We start from the raw sequence: 20,941 nt of genomic DNA on the forward strand, positions 1-20,941 counted from the left end.
TGTTATTAGTTTTATATTAATAATTAAACTCCTATGGTGTAAGAGGGCTGGTAAGGATACCAATTGTAAAATGTCATTATTTCTAATAAAATTTAAAATCATTTTAACAAAAATTAATAAAATGAAACTTATTTTCATTAAGTTGATGTCCTCATTGAATAACTTCTGATATAAATCTGGGAACAATACAGTGATCCAACTAAAGTTAACATTATTTTTCAATCAATTTTGGTGTAAATTATGTAAATATAATAATTGTTATATAGTTTGAAGCAACAATAACAATGTCAATAATGTAGATTGTCATTTAAACATTAAATAAATCATTACATTTAAATAAATGCTATAAACTATTTAAAAACTCAAAAATTGATTAGATTAGCAAATAAGTGTTGTAATTTAAATGGATTGCTATTTATTTCTGAAAATTATATAGAATTTTGTGTAATAATTAATAAATAATTTTAAAGAATGGGTAATTTTTTTAAAACTTAAAATTAACTTAGTAAAGCTACTAAATTAGTAATTAACTATACTCAATCCAGAATAAGAACGCACTGGGAGGCGGACTAAGACTGGTTCTAGTTTGCACATTCACCCCACTACACAGACCATTTTCATTGACACCTTACACTTTGCCAACATAGCTCACCATACCGTATGAGCAAGCGAAGTATGTTCTTATTCCTGATATTGTGTCGTTCGACCAACTTTCCCAGGCTTTAAAACAATATTATTCATATCAGGCGCGGATCCAAGGGGCCTAACGTTCTAGATCCGCGCCTGATTCATATTTTTGAAGAGATCATAAAAATATTTGTCAGCTGCTGTTTAAAACATTTGCTGTGTATGCCAATTAAAATCCTTACTATTTTCATCACAGTGACAAACTTAAAAGGGTTTGGCGCACTTCACAAGTTAATATAATATAGATAGTAAATGCACGTTGATGGTTTTTAAACAGTCTTCTAAAATACATTTTACAGGGGGACAGCAAAAGAATTCTAACTTCTCGACAGTGATATTGAGCACACGTCAAAGACTTCAGCCACTACAAAAAATATTGTTTTAATAAATACAGCATTTAATTTCAAAAATATATAATAAAAATCAAAAAACACGTGTAACAAGAAATATAAATACATTTCTTTAAGATAAATTACATAAATATTTATCAAATACAATAAAAATATAATTTAACTAGGCATATAGTGGTAGTTTACTTGTTACAATATATATTTATATATAAAAAAAATCATATATTATTATTGGTCTCGGCTAACACCACGTATATAATATGTTGTTTGGGCAAAAACACTGGACGATATAAGTCTGTTTGTATTACAAAACATTAATTTAATTTACATCGTATGATCTACATTAGAATAGCGTATAATTTATCAATGATAGAACAAAATAGACGTTTTCTTCTCGTTTTAAGTATATAATAATAAAATATATAATAATAAATAATAAATATCACATGGTTGCTGCGAAATCGATATAAAAATTAAATGCTGCAAAAATAATGACAACAAAAAAGCAACACTTTTTCATCACACAGTTTAGGTAGTATAATATTATTATATATGATATAAAAAAACATTATCTAAAATATTATGTATTGAATAACTTCGATCGCCATTCAATGATCATAACACGTGAACCTAATTATTTCATTTTAACTCCTAGAAGCGACGGAGCGTAGGTACTCGAATGTTTGATGGACTTGGCATGGGGGGGGGGTTCTGTGCTACGTATTTCGTTCAATTGACTATATAAATATACAAATAAATTAACGTACACGATACATACATATTATTTAATATGTATACAAAAATCGCATTGCATATGTAATATATAATATTAGATGTACAGTCGAGTACAATTTTTATTGTGTGTTGGTGTTGTGTCTACTATATATTATTATAATGTACATAGGATTCCTATTTTTATTTTTGTCTATTGCTAAACGTCCCTTTTTGAAGGAGGAATTAAGTGTTCGGGTATTTCGATGGGCAAATCGTGCCCGCCCAGCTTCACTTGTATCAGATGCATTGCCAACGCGAACTCATCCATGTCCAGAAAACCGTCGTGATCGATGTCTGACAACTTCCATATTTTGCCCAGGACTGAGTTGGGCAGTTTCGATTTGACCATTTCGGCTTTGGCCACTGCAAAAATAATGACAAAAACTTGGTTAGATCATCAAACGCTCTCTTACATAAAAAATAATCGTCTTTACTGTGACGAGGAGGTTAAAGATTAGATGAGACTTGATAATCGAACTATACAACTTTTAACATTCATAACTGTACATTTTTTAGTTGTTAATATTTTTAATTAGTTGTATAGGTAGGTGGATACTTGGTTCATTTTTTTAAGTACCCACCTATTTTATGAAAAACAACTGTAAATTCCAAATATATTTTTTAAATGAATTTTTATAAGATTAAATTCACAGCCATATAGCATATAATATGATATACAATTTCATACCCGCTCCGGATAGTTTTCCGTCAGACTTCTCCAGCGTGTTGAACACCGCATCGTACTTTTGCCGCTCTTTGGCCACTACCCAACCAGTTTCGCCCTTGCCAGCGTCGATACCCTCTCCCCTCTTGTACCCGAACGGGCTTGCGGTGTCCTGGACGCTCACAAATGCGCCACCTACAAAGTAATCACGAATGTCATCGTTAATCATTAACATAAGTAAGACAATATTATTGTCGGGTCACATCGTGCATTAGTATAGTTGAAACATACCACTGACCACTATGATTATAGATTAGTATTTACTATGTTGTAGCTTTTTACTGCCAACTCGAAATATGAGGTATGGGCGGGGGTTAAATGTAAATTATTAAAAAATAAAGTACTAACCTTTCAAATATTTAAAAAAAAGTCAACCTACGGTTTTATTAAACACCTGCCACATTTTGAAAGGGAAAAAATTAAAATTAAAATATAACCAAAAATAGCTAAAAAAAATAACATTTTGTGTAGGTATATATTGTAAGCAGTATAAATTGTTAATCTAATGAAATTTAGCTAACGAATTACTTATAAGTAGTTCATGCGACGTGAATAAATTATATAGTAATTATTGGTAAAATAGAACGTTTAACAAAAATATGTACGCATAATAATATATATTATACAAATCAAAATCAAAGTCAACGTGACTATTTATTAAAAAAAAATGGTTTTGAGCTAAACAGTTGAACATTTATTATACAATTAAAAATATCAATATTTTGTATTGTTAATCAAAAGAACCTTGTAGGCTATATAATATAGTCGAAATTGAATCAATAAAACCGCTGAAATGTTATATTATTATCAATTTTTTTAATAATTAATACGTTTTTCAAGACTTTATAGCATTGATATTTTTAAACTATATCTATCTAATAAATACTAAATCATTTTATGAAATTGAGTGTACTAAATTAGAGTGTTTATTGGATGTTTCCTCGCGCATTATATTACTAGACATGAAAACGTGAAAAAATCAAAAAAGAAATACCTTTGACTACCGCCTGCTGTTGCTGCTGTTGTTCGGCGTCTCCGTTATTCATCTTACGGTTATGCATGTCCTGCAAAGGGATCATAGCCATCAATTTAGCGATATCGTTGGCAAGCATCTTATCGACCTCTTCTAACAGATGTGGTTTAAGACTTTGGAATTTACTAAAATCTAAGTTCACCAGTACGTCCTGAAAAACACCATTGCAAGTCGATTAGTCAATAAAATATGCGACAGGAATCGTTAAAAATAATATAGGTACCTATAAGATATTATAATACGTAAACGAAACAATATACCCAATACAGAAATAAATAATATTCTTACAAACCTGCATTTTTTTGAGATCGGGAAAATCTCCTGGTGAAATCTGTTGTTCTTTCTGGATATTTTGGTAAATAGTGCCAAGGTTTTTGATCAATTCTTTTTTCTTGCCGTCTCTCCTGAAAAGAGCCGGCATTTCTTTATGTAACGCGCTGATTATGTAAGCGTGAACCTGTAAACAACACGGAACAATACAATTAATGCTAGTGACATGCGCCACATTTCGGATTTCAATAGTGCACGACGACGTTCGTGGTCCATCAATAGCAATAATTACTTTAGCCAATCTCGCACGTTTTATCAAGTCGTTTAGTTTCCTTAACGCCGCGTTTCCCGGTAAAGACTGCAGGTCCTTGAACAAGTCTTGTTCTTCGTCTTCAAATAATCTAAAATATACAAAACAGCTTACTATCATATACTTATATCCGGTGTGGCATTTGCACATTTAAGATTAAAAACCTATTTTCTAAAAAAAGTCGCACCGAATGCCTATCAACAAAAGTAGTAAAGAGTGGCGAGTATAATTTTATCGATTTCACCCGGTCCTTTTTGTTTAGTGAAAAATAAAAGTACATAGCCTCTAGGCTATTATATTATATTAATTCTGTAAGTACATAAAATCCATACATATTATTAATCGACCGACTATGATATTAATTTTACATAAACAAGTATATTATATAGATACGATGAGTAGCCAAGTTCAAAGCATTATTTATAAGTACTGTAATACCTAATAAATAAGCGTTTGATTTAAAATTTCAAATAATAGCAAAAAACTTTGAAGTATTGTGCAATGAGCTCTCAGTGTTATGCTCCCAGTACGGTGTAGTTAAATTGTTAGATACAGGCCATAAACGGTATTTGGGACATTCTTGTCCCCCAATTATATAGGACATTTCCACCCGTCCTACCATATGTCCTACTTTCATTATTATATTGTTTTTCACAATTCGATACGTTTACGATTTTAACTATCCAAAGAACACGTCAGTAAAATTCACTAAACAATGATTGTTTTTGAAATAAGCCAAACAAGCCATATAGTAGCTACACTAATTAATTTTTATATTAAAAAAAAAAAAAAATGTTTTTAGGTAGGTATATTTATAATTAATATTTTATTAGTCTCAAGCTTCGGCAATAGTTTGTTATGATATTTTAAGTAAATATAAAATAATGTAAGAGGGAAATCAAATGATAAATATGTGGGTTTTGAATAAATTGTGCTTTAAAACTGAAGAATAGTGTAGAACTAATTGTAGGTATTAATTATAATATGTCTAATTCGGTTCTCCTAAGAAATCTGATAACATTTTCTGGTTGGTAATCGGGACCAATTATTTCATATTTTATTTCCCTGGTATGTTATGCTCGGATCCAAGAAAAAATGTCAAGTAAAAAACGATACAGTGAAATACAAGGTAAAATTCGATACCAATTGCATCAATATTATCTTCAAAAATATTTTACCTACAGCAAACATTTAACAGTGGGTGAATAATAATGTTCAATAGATATGCTATGATATGCTATGAGGAAAAGTTTTTAATCATAGATTTTTCGTGTCACAGAAATGTACCCAGTGGAGTGCAGTTTACCTCAAATCTAAAAAGAGTACAATAATGCATCAATAATTGTTACTAACGGGTGGACTATAAAAACAACACGAGAAAAAAAATATTACCAAGTTCAAATAAAGCGACTATTACTATAGTCTATAAGTAAATAAAATTTAAATTGCGAATATTGTAAATTATGCGTGTATTTAATACGGCTGTAATGAAAATGACTTACATAAAAAATACGTATGAATTGCGTTACAATTATTTATAATTTCGATGAATTTTTATAGATGCGATAAAAAATACAAACATTTCTTTGAATATACATTATAATAGAAGTATTACGTGGTACTCTATTATTATTGGCTAAACATGTTAAATGGTTACAATAGTCTGCCTCTGCAGTCTTTCAGATTTATCATAAACACAACCCAAAATCATTATATTAAACATACAATTATAATAATATTAATAGGTATTGGAATACACACTGCAGCAATAAAGCATGAACAAATAGTAAATACTTTCGGAAAATTAATAAAATGATTTCCGGACAAAAAATTCGCTGTCAACTGATTCTGGATGCTGTATCTAACAGATAATCCTCCTCATTTACACACATCATCTGTTAGGCTATAATATAATCTAAACTAGCTGAATTACCCGGCTTCGCACATGTGTAGTTGATTTTTTTTCATATTTACAATTTATCCCTATAATTTCTCGGAACAATTTATTCTTATCTACACGACGGACAAAAAGGATAGGTTGCAGGTAGCTGGAAACCCGCACGCCATGAGTCTGTATCGTACAGCACAATACGTATTGGCGGTGAATTATTATAATCGTTAATTACTCCACTAAAACGCAACTTTTTTGAAATCCTTTCTTATTGCATGGTGAAAATTTGAGAAGAACCCCAATTCCAAATTTCAAGTTCTTACGTTGCGTCGTTTTTGAGTTACAGCGATCAGTGACTAAGTGGTATTTGGATTTTATAGGTACATATTACATATAATGTTAACAAATTAAAAATATTATGTTTGTTGTTATTATGAATTTTTGTAATGTTACGTTCATAAAAGGTTAAAAACAAGTGAGCTACAATCACAAATTTGTTTTCCTCATGTACAACCCTATGTATAACATAATTCAAAAAAATACCACCCTAGGCGAGGCTTATAGAAATAATAATATACTTGGGTACCTGCGCTCAGCGACCGACCACCACTCCCGTAACTATAATACAAGTTTTCAATAATTACACCGTAAATGACGGGCGCCGTTTAATTTACATCGTATCCCACAAATATATACAAAGGTATGCATAGATATAATAATATATTATATTAAAATATACAATTCAAATCTAAGATCAAAGATCCAAGAACGAGCTGTATTTATAGTGGTGCAACTTTGTCTATTATCGAAGTTTATATTTTTAAATTAGCATTTCAGAGATTTACTTTTATAAAATCAGAATATATTAGGTATCTATATTCAATGATCTTAATTGTGCATATAGGTATTGTAGATTGTAAACAACAAATTTCTTATGAAACCAATCATTATCTTCTTGCTAACTACTATATTGTTTTCTAAACGAAGTTAAAAAAATTTATGAAACCAACTTGCTTTCCTAGTTAAGAAGACTTGGTACCTGATGTGCCTATCTCCGTTGTACAAACGTACAGCATAGCAAATTGTACGGAAACAATAATCCATTACACTCGGTTATTTTTCAAATTAGAGTGAATTGACTCATTGTAAAATGTAAAAGGTCATAACTTGCTTCTTAATAAAAATGTCAATTGAGATGAAAATGCCTCCCGAGATGCCCTAAGTAAATAATCTTATCTTTACATTTTATAACAGGTCTATTCACGCTTAATTTTATAATTTACAGAGTAAACAAAACAAATTATTAAACAAAATAATTGTAAAATTAAACTTTAAAATAATTGTACTATCTATTTATCTATGAAAATATTATCTTGAATTTTATACATTTTGGATTGGTGTCATATTATAACCGAATGAATATCAAGCTTGTTGTGATGGTTTGGTTAATCGTTTTCCGCCTTCAAACTTTCAAATATTATTATAGACTATAGTGAATATTATGGCCACTTATGAGCTACATATTATGTCGCATTGTCGCAGTTGTATGCAGCTCTATAAATTGGTTATAATAATTGCGTTTAATTACACTTATTTACACATAGGTATACGCGTATGTAATAGATTATCAGGTTCAATCCGGCGAGCAAAAAAAAATATACCATTAGTCACTTTTCTATAGTTCTACGAGTGAGTATATCCATCAATGTCAATTATATGAATATTATTATTGTAACAGTCTAAGTTGTATCACAAAGTTGAATCAATATAAATTGCATTGGCTGAAGTCTGATATTAGCAGTTCACCGTGCTTTTTTCCCGAATGAATATTATAACTTATAAGTGACTTTACGAATTATGTTATTAGCACGTTATTTGAACCTGCACATTACTAAAATAATAGTACCAATACCAGGAAGTTCAAACGTTTGCATACATTGATCGACCCAATTACAATTTGCATGCCAATTTGATACGTTGTAGTTTAACGGACAACAAAGTGTTTAATTGTTATTTTACCAATGTTTGTGTATACAATTGTATTATTAAATCGACATAATTTTAAAGTTTACAGGCATACGGCATACCATACGGTGTTGTATACGCCTTCATTTTACAATTTTAATGTAATATATTATAATAAAATAATTTATATAAATTGTAAATATCAAATTTTGTACGTGTAGATAATTAGTTATAACTTATAAAGCTAGAACAAAAGTATTTAAACTTTAAAGTCACAGGCTCGAGTTGAGGAGTGAAGTGGCACAGAATTATCCCGGTACCCCACAAAATATTGGTACACGTTCAAATATTTTATTCACCTAAACTGTAAATACTTAAAACTTTAGGTTATAAACTTATAACTAATTAACTAGTCCACAATTCTAAGAAAATAGTTGAAGTTTCAGAAAATGAAATGTATGCTGTCATTAGTAAAAGTAAACTTAAAAACATTGTAAAAAAAACATAAATTTATTTCATAAATGTTATTTTGTTTTGATTTCAAATTATGTAAGAAAAATTAGAAAAACGATTTGATTTTGTTAGGTATATATATAGGTAATATATATAATAATTACTGTTAAGAATCACTAAATGGCAAATATGCAGATAGATAAGAAACGTATAAGTTAACCAAAAAATGTAGCATTTGACAAAATTAACAGTCAAAATAAATATTTTTATTAGATAAGAATAAAAAAAATAGGGTTTGACAACGTTTACACAGATAAGCGTTATTATAGGTTAAATGTAAAAAATATAACCCTAATAACTAGCACCAAGGATTAAAATAATTATATCTTATAAAAAAATAATATCAGTTTAATGAAGAATTTTCTGAATTACATAATTAATCCGAATTGATCTATATAATATACCACTCAGTTTATTTTATTTCATAATTTATGCGCATAACTATTATGATTAGGAATGATCAATCGATAAAAATGATAGAATAATAGGTACCGACACATTCATTTTAATAAATACAAATTTTTTAAGTTGTGTTATTACAAGACAGAAAAGTATGTAAAAACTGTTGGCACAACATTTTCTGAGTCCCAAAAGATTTAAACAAGTTAAATTCTCAATTTTACTTAAAGAGGACGCTACCCATTCATTACAAATGGTCGTTCACTAGTTTCAATTATGTGATGTTATTTATGAGTTTATGACATAAGAGTGAATTTACCTATCATCAAATTTTTAAGTAAGAGCATCGCCTGTGCGTCGGCTTTTATACGATATTTTAATTATCAAACGAGATATGAGCTTTTTTAATTTGTGATATTTCACATGCACAAATCTATCTTGAAAATTAAAATATCATAATACCAAACTAACATAACACCTCGCATTACACTATTGAAACTAGTGAACGAAAATTTGCTTTGCCGTATGTGTGTAAGACGGAAATTAAAAATATATTGGTAGCGTCCTCTTAACGATAGTTTAATTTTGTAATTAATGATTAATGTATTTAATAATTTATACTTAGTATTTCAAACTTTGAATGCACGATCAAAACTATGTTATATTGCTCCGATACATAAAAAGAATAGAAACACAAGAACTACGTTAAGTTAATTGTTTCTTGGGAATTTTGAGTTTATAGTAAATATAAATGCTTCGACGTGACAATAGAGTACGAATGAGGTCTGTTGTATGTATATATTTTATGAATTGGAGATCTTGTCATTGGCCTTACTTGTTAAGTTGTAACTACCAACTAGTAGTGCTATAACTATCTACGTTATAAGGAAAAGAAATTACGACTGTTAAAAAACTCGCGTAGTAAATACTACACGGGCTACTACACTACTACAAGCTCCATTCAGAATCGCTTTCTTTTTAACGTTTTAAAATATAGGTAGTATAATATAATATAGATTATAGGTAGGTACCTATAGTTAAATATTTATTAACTATTAAACTATACTAATGTCGTATCCCCAATCATATTATTTACAAGCAGATTGCAGATGTGCATATTAGATAAAATATGATATCGTTGGCGTAAAATAATTTTAATGGTCTGTTTCGTCGGTATTAAATAACGTGAGTGTTTAAACTCAAGCTCCTGCTTGTGATGTAGTTACATAAACACACGCCTTGCTCTTCTGTTCAAACATTATATTATCATAGGTACATATATTTAATATAATAAATACTATATCATTATTATTTCATTTGAAAGTGTTTCAATGGATGTTTCTAACCCTGAAATTAAAAGTATTCAAATGCAACAAATAATTACGAAAATTACAAACTGACGTGCATTGTGCTTAAATTATGCTTTTAAAATAACTTGCATGGGCGTGACAGCAATTTATCTATTTATCCTCTCGTTGTACACTTGAAAACGTTAACTGTGTTAAAGTATTAATTTTTAGTAAATATAATATAAAAATATAAATTGAAATAAGAAAGAATGTGAATATTTTTGTCTTATTGATTATTAACCAGTTGGTACTGATAATATCTACGTAGGTACTTCATATGTTCGTATGTTTATCTACTTCATATTAATTTGTTCCTATAAAATTTAACTTAATTTATAAAAGACAAAAGTTTAAAGTCTTATGGAATTCAATAAATTATTTTAGATAGATCTATCTGCCTAATAAAAACTAGCAAACAATAATTTTAATTTTAAGCCATCTACACTAGCATCTAACTTTTGAATCCCATTTTATTAAATGAAAGGTTTTACAAATTTTGGATATCTTATAATTATAAATTTTACAAGTAGATATGTAATGACATAAATATGTTATTATTTTTTTAAATAAATACCTAGGTGTGTAATAACGTAGGTACCCATTATACTCACTGAAAACCTTTAGTCTATTTAGATATTTGTACACCAATGTTAATAAATTAAATGAATAAATTATGATAATTTTTAATTTGAATTATTGATCAATAAAATATAAAATAACTAAAAAAAAGTCACATTTTTCTTGAAATTAGTCGCATTTCTAAAATTCACTACAGAACTTCAATTGGATTGCTACAACTACATTTCAATTAAATAAATTATTATATTCATAATATTGTTTGTACAATTGTATATTGTCAAAACATTTGTTACAGCGAATAGTATGGTCTTGAAAGTATTGACCCACTAACCTTGTTTATCTACTTAGGCATAAAGAAAATAACAATATCTAGGTGTATATATATATATAAATATAAAATGGATCTCTAATCATTAGAAACTGGAACAACTCATAGCCAATTGTTATAATGTAAATATAATTGGTTAGTCAATTGTCTTAAACTTAATGGTTAATACCCGATCTAGTTTTATTGGTCTAATTAGCATCAGTTGCACTAAACCCACAAGAGCACTCCAATTGCTGTGGCTGAAGAATTTAATTTATAAAGTTTATTTATTTTGTAAACAATATGATTAACTTCAAAAAAATCTAATTGTGCTAATCAATCATTTAGGTGCATTGTTAAAATATAAACAAAGGCAACTTAAATAAATCTACGTTGAACTTTACACACATTTAATTCAATTAAAAAAATTAAATAAGTAATTAATTGTATGATTTCATAACATAATAATATGTACCAAGCACGAGACCAAGCATAATATTATTCACAGATAGGTACCTATATTGTATTAATTTTCTATTGTTTAGTTAGGTATACTAAATAGATATTGGCATATTATTATTTAGGTAGTCATACAAATAATTAAAATTAGGCAACAAAAAGGGAGGGAGGTTGGGGACAACAAAGTGCATACCTAGTTTGATTTCAATAGATATCACAACTCATACGTTTTATCCATGTAATTATAGTTTATACCAAATTGTTCAAAATATTATTTATGAATGATTAATTAAATTGTGTAACACTATGCTTATTTATTACCTTCTGTTACCATCATATCGTAATGGTTTGTCCCAAAAAGATCCAATGTAAACCCTGGCTACTTCGGGAGTTTGAAGAACTTTTCCCAAGGACCACATCAGTGCTCCGTAAACACGCATCAATTGTTGGTGATCAATCATATCAGCTTTATTTAAAATAATTCTAATTTTATCATCGTGACCTCGTAGTGCTTCTATTGATCTACGGAATTCGTCCGATATGTCCAACTTGTGAGCATCAAAAAGCAAAATAATTCTATCCACATGCTCAGCAAACCACTCTAATACACCGGTGAAGTCATAACCTCTGTCAACTCTCTGTTTTTCTCCTGATAGAATACCAGGGGTATCAACTATTGAGATACCCTTTAGGACAGGCGAGTTCACTAAAGAACACTGAAACCGATTGAGGAATGCGTTGCCGAATTTTGACAGAGGTCTGAATTGTCGTTTTGGGTCTACTACCAACGCGTTGCCTGGAATAATCGATTCATTGTCATCATACATTACTGCTATGAAACGGTCAGTAGTGGGTTCGGGCCCAATGCGAATGCCTGGAAAATCAGATTCTAGGAGGTGTTTGATGAACGTAGTTTTTCCCGTGGAATACTGGCCGACCAGTAGTATCATCGGCTTGGCGTCAAAGTCAGGGTCGTCCAGCTGCGGAGAGTGGAAATCATGAAACTGGTAGGCCAATTCCAGGGGCAACAGTTTGGACTTGTACTTCTCCCGTAGCCCGTCCAGGACAGACTCGTACGTCTCGATCTTCTTACCGTCATCTTTCCTCAGCCAGCCCAACATGATCGACCGATTCACATAAACGAAAATAGGTATTCAAGGCACACACACGCACGTACGTAAACACCGACAACGACTCGCAATACACCGTCGTGTCACGCGCGCACCGCAGACATGTTAACAAACGGAACGGACGATCGACGAATACTAAAACTAAATGTCAAATGGACCTGCCAGTATTGACTATAGGAACGGTAGCAGATAATACTGCTGTGGCGATAAAAAAGAAATCGTAACAACTATATAATATGTAACGACTAACAATAATTTTAATAAGCACAACACCAACACTGACTAAACACTGCCACTGCAGTAGTGCAATAGTGCAATAGTGCATAACAACACTGCCGCGGCTGAGTTGGACGTTCGCTTATCAGCAAGCTGCGATTGTGACGCACCTTATCAAACAAGTGTACCAAACCCCCGAACAGGTTTTTCGTGGTGGCACTATAATAGAGTAATATAATAATATATATTAATATACGCTATGGCACTTACCCAGCCACAGCCAAATAATAATATATAACTACGAATTTTTTCTACGTTAGTCACACAATTTTTTACAAAAAAATGGTATGTACTTATATTGGACGTTTTAAATAGCCATCTTCTTGTTGTAGCCGCTACAGAAATACGCAGAGAACAATTATGATAATCAATAGATAATAAATTATTATGTATTATTATGATTTATATTATTATATTATTATTATTTATACTAATTATTAGGTAGTTATTATTAATGATTAATATTTGACATTTGTATTTAAGTTTCTCTGGGTATAATAGAGATCCACGACGCATTGTTCTGATTTTATAAATTTGTTTTTACGTTTTTGAAGTGTTAGTTCCCAGAGAGTATTTATAACAATACAATTAACAAATAAATATTATGCTATATTGAGTATAATGCTATATATAATATTATTTATTATCATAATATAATGTGTATAGGTACATATACAATCAATAATCATTATAATTTATAGCGCATCATTATGAATTATGAATTATTCAATTATGTATTGTATTATAATATTGCCAATTGGCATTTACGAAAAATAATAATAAACATGATTCTGCAGCAACGTCGTTAAAATATATAGAATAAATCGTACATTTTTATCTTTAAAATGTAATTGAAAAACGTGTTTGTTGGAGAAGATTCATTGACTCGGAATATCTATACCTACGTAATTACATATTGCTGACGTCAAGCAGCACTTTATTGATTAAGCCAAAAAACTGTCCAGATTTCATTATTTTTAAATTTTTTTTAATGACTATAGGTATCTACTTCAAATTTGATGCCTCTGATGAAGTGATTACGCTATACTCTATAGAACTATACGTCTATACCCACATTAATAAATCATTTTTCTCCGTCTTCCAAGTAATAAAAGTGGTAAATTTAAGTTCAGAATTTCACGTTTAGTGTCATTAATTAATATATATTAGAATAAATCGATCTATATCTTATCATATTATAGTAATTAGTAATATAAATATTGTCTGTGGTTTGTAAATTGTAGTAGTTTTTTCGATGTTTTAATTTTGATGCTAGTATATAGGTTTTTAGTATTTATATGAACATTTTTAAATTGTAATTTTACACGTCTACTTATTACTCGTTTTTAAGTTGAATCATCGAGAAAAACCCAATAGAACGCTGACAATACCGTTATTTTAAAATTTAATGAATGTATAGGTCAATTTATCCGAATATTAAAATTAACAAATCTAAACTAAACGTGGATTACTGAACATAGATGTATATGCTAAGACAACTTGTGAGACAACTAAAACAACAACTTTGGCGTCCTCTTAAAATTACTTAAACTAGGCTCTTTTCTGATTGTTTTTAGTATAATATTATAATATCTATACACCTATTAAGACGTCATCAAGGCAACACCCACACTTTATTTCTATTGTAATCTGGTTACCTATTTCCGTCTCACTTCTACTGAAATCCAGAACTCATACTATTTGTAAAAATCTAGTACTGTACCTACCTTGGGCCAAGTGCCCAAGCCCGTATTTAATTAATAAATAAATAAATTATTGTATATTACTGAACTCTAAATTAAATTACATTGTTATAATAATATATATTTAATATTAGATAGGTACACACCTAATATGGTAAATGATATTAAAAATATTATTTTAATACATATTAATTTTGTTAATACTGTTATAATTAGTAGTAAGCACCTATAGGTATAGTTGTATATGCACTTCATTTAATTGTAATATCCGTATACCACAGAGTTTTCCTTGACGAGGCTTTATATATTTCTCTGCGTGGGGAGAATTAAATAAAACAAACAAATAAGTATAAATCTATTATCAGTATTATCTATTGATTGATGAAACCGTTAGGGAATAGTTTTATAGGTTTATAAGTGTATTATACATTATACTATATAGGCATATTGATTATTGATTGATTGTTTACTTTATAATATTTAGCCTTAACGTTAACATATTATTATTCAATAATAAATTATGAATATTAGTATAATTTTATATCTAATCGGGATATACTAATATAATATAATAAAATAAAATATGAATGTCGAGTACCCATTAACAATAATATTCGAAAAGATCAAGGTATAATACAGAACCTCGGAAGTGCCTATATAATGTATGATTCATAATATTCATTTAGTCATACAATATTTATAGGTACTTGGGTAACTTCTAAATGAGCGCTATATTACATTTCCACATTACAGAATAACGCTTCCTTGATTCTAATATTCTATAATTCATAGGTCATTAAATCACTTCTACTTACCAATATGTGTCTATGGCTTACTCTTTACAGGAGACGTTGCCTACGATTTATATTATTTTTTATTTCAACAAAATAACTTAACCTAACCGATATTTTTTGTCATTCATTTTTATCCACGACATCAAAATTTAAAAAAAACTATATTTATCTCTAGGTGAATAATGTATATATTAATATTATGTAATGTGACTGTATTCTCAATATTTTTAGTTAGTATATGTGAAACTTATGAAGAATATTATAGTAAACTTAAAGAAAGATTTCCTTAGTGAACTCCGTGGATAACTGGTACTTTTAACTGCCAGATCTTCAGCATCTGTATTTAAAAAAATATATAGAATATAATATTTTATGTAGAAAAATAGTGGTTGTATTGTCACATCATTACTTGAAAATATTCCCCATATATACTATAAAAAAAATAATAATTACGTAATAAATTCAAATAGGTGATGCAATAAACAATAATACACGTGTTATAATAAAGTTTAAATTATTTAATAAAATTAAGGTGCTTCGAAAAACATAAACGTATTTATTTTATAACTTATAAACCTTTAGGTTTGACTATAGGGCATAAACCTAGACACCTAGTAGGTATAGGACTTTTCAAAAGTTATAGTGATGGCATAAGTGATATTCTAATAATATTTCAGTGTCTAATTTTCATTTAAAAAATGTTAAAATCTTTTATAGACATTTTATGTAATAAATAATAATTAATCTAATTAATTAAACTCTATAATATACAATTTTAAAGAAACATTTTTTAAAAAATGCCTTATTATATTTGCCTAAAAAGATTTTCATATACATTTTATCAAACAATTTATAATTTAAAGAACTTTGCATAGGTTTTATATCTTAGAGTTGATCTTATGTTCTCTCTAAGTGATTTGTAGGATTATTATTCACTTACAAGTTAGAAGTTAACACATTAAAGAATTATATTACGTTCGAATACACATATAAATATTTATTAATAATTCACAATAATACAATTATTATTACTCATTAGTTATATTACTTACTTCCAACTTATTAATTAATAATAAGTATGCATTTTATAATTTATAAATTATAATATATCTACGATAAATGAGTAATATGATATTTGATATTTCGATGACCTATATTTAGTGTTTTCTGTAGTTAACAAATAACGGCAATGCAGGTGTAAATAATACATTACATGTGTACATAATATATATTACATTATATTGTACAATCTGCTTGTCGAAACAATAATACCTATATATCTCATAAAAAATAAATGTTCATTATGAATTGGACAATATTTATGTAAGAATCATTAGTAATAATAGTAATATTTAATGCACAAAGTATTATATTTTTAATTTTAAAGTAATGTAATTTCTAATCGATTTACTTACAATTATGGCATGGTGTTAGAAAATATTGGTGTGTTAAAAATTACAAAAAAAATATATATCGGTGTATTAATATATACAGGAAATTACCTATGAACCGCATAAAAAACCTCATGATCTTGTACTTTATATTCATAACTAATCTATAGGAAACTATTATATTATAGTAGAACAATATTGTATTATTTATTATTTCATTAATATTAGGAAATCGTTGGAAACATTTAACACATAGGTATAGATGGTACAACCTAGAATAAAGATAATTTAATATTCTTTTATTTTAATAATATATATTTATATGTACACAATAATATAATATATCAATATGGTATCTATTCCATAGAGTAATATTATTCAATGAACTATTCGCAGTCATCAAATAATGCGTAGAAACTATTTTCGAATTGTTATTATTTGAATTATTTGAAAAGCAAAAATGTTTTTCTACGATTGATAATTATAGTTGCCTATCAGGTTATTTCATGTTTCACCAAACTATTATAGTATACAACTACCATATTGAGTTTATATAATATTAAGTTAAACTAACTGGTATTGGTACAGTTGAATGTATGTACCTATAATTATTGTTCAATGAAATACTAATTGTTTCACCATTTTTTTTTACCCCCCAGGCATAAGAGATATTAATGTCAAAAGTTGTTGAATGTAGGTAGTTAGAATTTTGATTATTATTATTTATTATATGAGTTACGGCTGTTATAAAATATTGGGATAGTCAGACACGTGTATTATAAGCCAATAAGTAGTTAAAATAATCTATTGAAGAGTAAGTACAATTATTATTTTGAACTTTCTAATATTTTTAGAATTTGAATACACCACTTATTAATTTTATACTTTTTAATCAACAAAAATAAAAAAATACTTTTATTGATTTAAAGTAAATATTAGTAGTAGTACCCTGACACGAATATTACAGTCTGATTAAGTATTTAATATTTATTATAGTATGACAGTATGTAATTACTTAATATTTAAACAATTATACATAATTGATAAGAGCAAGTTGGTAAAGGTATTGCCGGTATAGGTCGTATACTATCGTAGCTAGACTCGTAGCCCATGGGTAATGGGTTATGGGTAGGCGTAATATAATAAATTGTAGTACTGCATCTATAGGCCATACAAGGCGTAATGCTGTAATATATACTTATTTAAATGTTTATTAAAACTTAGTCGATGTGTTATAAAGTTTCATCGAAAAAATGATTGTCATCATAATTCTGTTAAAACCACTCTTTAAAATAAATAATTCATCCATTTCTTGAATACTTTCCTGTTCTCTAAACCTATTAGATAATAGTTCTATAATATTTCAAGATTTCCTGCAGTGGGCACAATGCACCAATGTCCAATTTTACTATATAGACTAGGTACCAAGGAAACGTTATTGTGGAGCACTCTTTTTGATCAAAGAATACAAATCACAGAAAAAAAGATAAAATAAAAAAAAAGGTTACATAATTTTACTTTGATTATTGACTATGACTAGGTATCAATATTTTAATTGATGAGTGCGGTTTAGAATCATTATTGTTAATTAATTAAATGTAATTCAGTGAGTAATGTATGTATAATATTATTTATGATGAATGTATTGAACAGAGTACAATACTCTATTGAAGATTAGAGGAGTTCCTTATGAAATTGTCTATAGGTCTGTTATCTATTATTTGATGAACATTTCAAATCTTTATGGTTAGGTATTCATTTTTAAATTGCAACAACAAAAACTAATTTTATCAAAAACATGTTTTAACTTAATATTTCAGTTTGGATTTCTTTTTAAATTTTTAAATCTTCTTACTGAGCAGTGAGCATTAAATCTATCTGATAGTGAAGTTGAAAATCGAAGCATATTTCGACTAGATAGGTACATGTGGTGTAACGACAAAAAAAAACACAGGATGGTAAAACCAAATACTAATTATCACTCTGATAGTCCAATAAGAAATCAGAATCAAACAATTAGCGCCGAAATTGGAAAGAAGTATTTTCGTATTGATACAATGTAGATAAAATAAGGTGACACCGCGCTGGTACACATTCCGGTCGCAAATTTTCTCGACAGTTTGGTAGTAGGTACAAATGTCTCGTACCGGTAGCGGTTTTTTATATTGTGAATACTTTGTTTTTAATGTAAAATATCAAAATGTTTACACATATTTGTAGTTTTTCATACTTAAAAATTAAAAATTAAAAATTGTAGCCAAGCAAGAATTATTTTTAAGTTATTATTCAAATAGGTACAGTTAAAAATAGTTTCAATTAAGGAAGTTAATTTTATATTTTAATAACTATGTTACCTACCTATGTTACACGGTTTTATCAGTTTAGACTGCTTAGCTAAATTTTTTTTTCTCTCTAGTGGCGTTCTCAGCATCTTGTAAAAAATACATTCTAGGTTTTATATAAAATGTAATAATATTTTTAGCTAATGTATTTGCAATTATGATTTTTTTATTCAGGTGTTCTTGGGTCAGTAGGTAGGTAGCGAGGTAGCCGTTTATTTGAGCATTTGTTAACAGTTAAAACTAGTACCTTCATACAGTTCAACAGTTGTACCTATTGTTTGTAGATATTACTAATTCATTTTTTGTACGTATATGTATCAGTTAATAAATGAACATATAATATCATGCAATAAATATACATTATATAATGTAGTCCCTATTCATAAGCCTGGAAAGTCAGCCAACTCTCCCTTAAGCTACAGACCTATCAGCCTCTTACCAACACTATCCAAGGTATACGAAAGGATCCTGCTGAAAAGGATAAAACCCTACCTACACATAATCCCCAAACATCAGTTTGGCTTCAAAACACAACATTCTACATGCCACCAGTTACAACGCATATCAGAAATAATAGTACACGGGTTTGAAAACAAACAATTCACAACTGCAGTCTTCTTAGATCTAACCCAGGCCTTCGACAAGGTTTGGCATAAAGGACTAGAAAAAAAGCGAAAAGCACTAGATCTCCCAGCGTACCTATTTAAAACCATCACACCATTCATATCAGACAGAACTTTCCAAGTTAGAATAGACATAGACCTAAAATAAAATCTGGTGTCCCACAAGGATCAGTCTTGGGGCCAACCCTCTTCAATATCTACTGCTACGATATTCACAATCCTTCCAACTCTCAACTAGCAATGTTCGCTGATGATACGACAATCCTTACACAAGACAGCTCTATAGACTCATCGATACAAAAACTTCAATCCTCATTGAATGAAATCACTTCCTGGTTCCATAAATGGAAGCTGAACCTCAACGGCTCAACCCGACTAAAATATTCACCCTAAAAAGGTACAATGATCCTAAAAGCATCTACATTAACAACCATGCCTTACAGTGGAACAGAAAAGACGACTCGATAAAATATCTTGGTGTTTTCCTCGATAAAAAACTCTCATGGAACATCCACATAAATAAAAAACTCACACAGGGCTATGCTAGAATGAGAATGCTCTACCCCTTAATAAATTTTAAATCTACACTCCAGATAAAATCGTCACTCCTTCTGTACACATCAATAATAAAGCCTTTGATAACCTACGCCCGTCCTGTTTGGGCAGCCGCGTCACCCACAAAAATAAAAAAGTTACAAATCTTACAAAACAAATTTTTGAGGATTTGCCTCAAAGCTCCGTGGTTCATGAGAAACACTCAAATCCACAACGATACGGGTATACCCTTCATTAACAAATGGATAATGACTCAATTCCAAAACTTTCACGCCAATCTAAAAAATTCGGACGGAGCCCGTCACTACAACCTAGGAAAAAAAACACAAAACAGACGTCTGCGACCTCGACTCCCCCAGGACATCCTCCTCGCGGATAGCGAAGATTCATCAGAAGACCCATAAAAAAACACACTTACACTATATATGTATATCTATAATTTTACTCAACTGTATCAATGTAAAAAATCATGTACTTTGTATAATCCAACCCATTGTTAAAAAAAAAAAAAAAATAA

General features: G+C 29.1%; 1 protein-coding gene across 1 annotated transcript; it reads right to left on the reverse strand.

Moving 5' to 3' along the window:
* Nucleotides 1-1,240: 1,240 nt before the first annotated feature.
* Nucleotides 1,241-13,066, reverse strand: LOC111034311 (EH domain-containing protein 1). Its single transcript, XM_022315464.1, has 6 exons — nucleotides 11,932-13,066; nucleotides 4,131-4,239; nucleotides 3,861-4,025; nucleotides 3,530-3,719; nucleotides 2,500-2,670; nucleotides 1,241-2,174 (listed from the first exon to the last, which is right to left on the reverse strand). The coding sequence occupies exons 1-6, from the start codon at nucleotides 12,729-12,731 to the stop codon at nucleotides 1,969-1,971; spliced, it is 1,641 nt and encodes a 546-aa protein (XP_022171156.1). The 5' UTR covers nucleotides 12,732-13,066; the 3' UTR covers nucleotides 1,241-1,968.
* Nucleotides 13,067-20,941: the final 7,875 nt, after the last annotated feature.

Source organism: Myzus persicae, unplaced genomic scaffold (genome assembly GCF_001856785.1).
Source record: "Myzus persicae strain clone G006 unplaced genomic scaffold, MPER_G0061.0, whole genome shotgun sequence".
NCBI classification, from domain to species: domain Eukaryota; kingdom Metazoa; phylum Arthropoda; class Insecta; order Hemiptera; family Aphididae; genus Myzus; species Myzus persicae.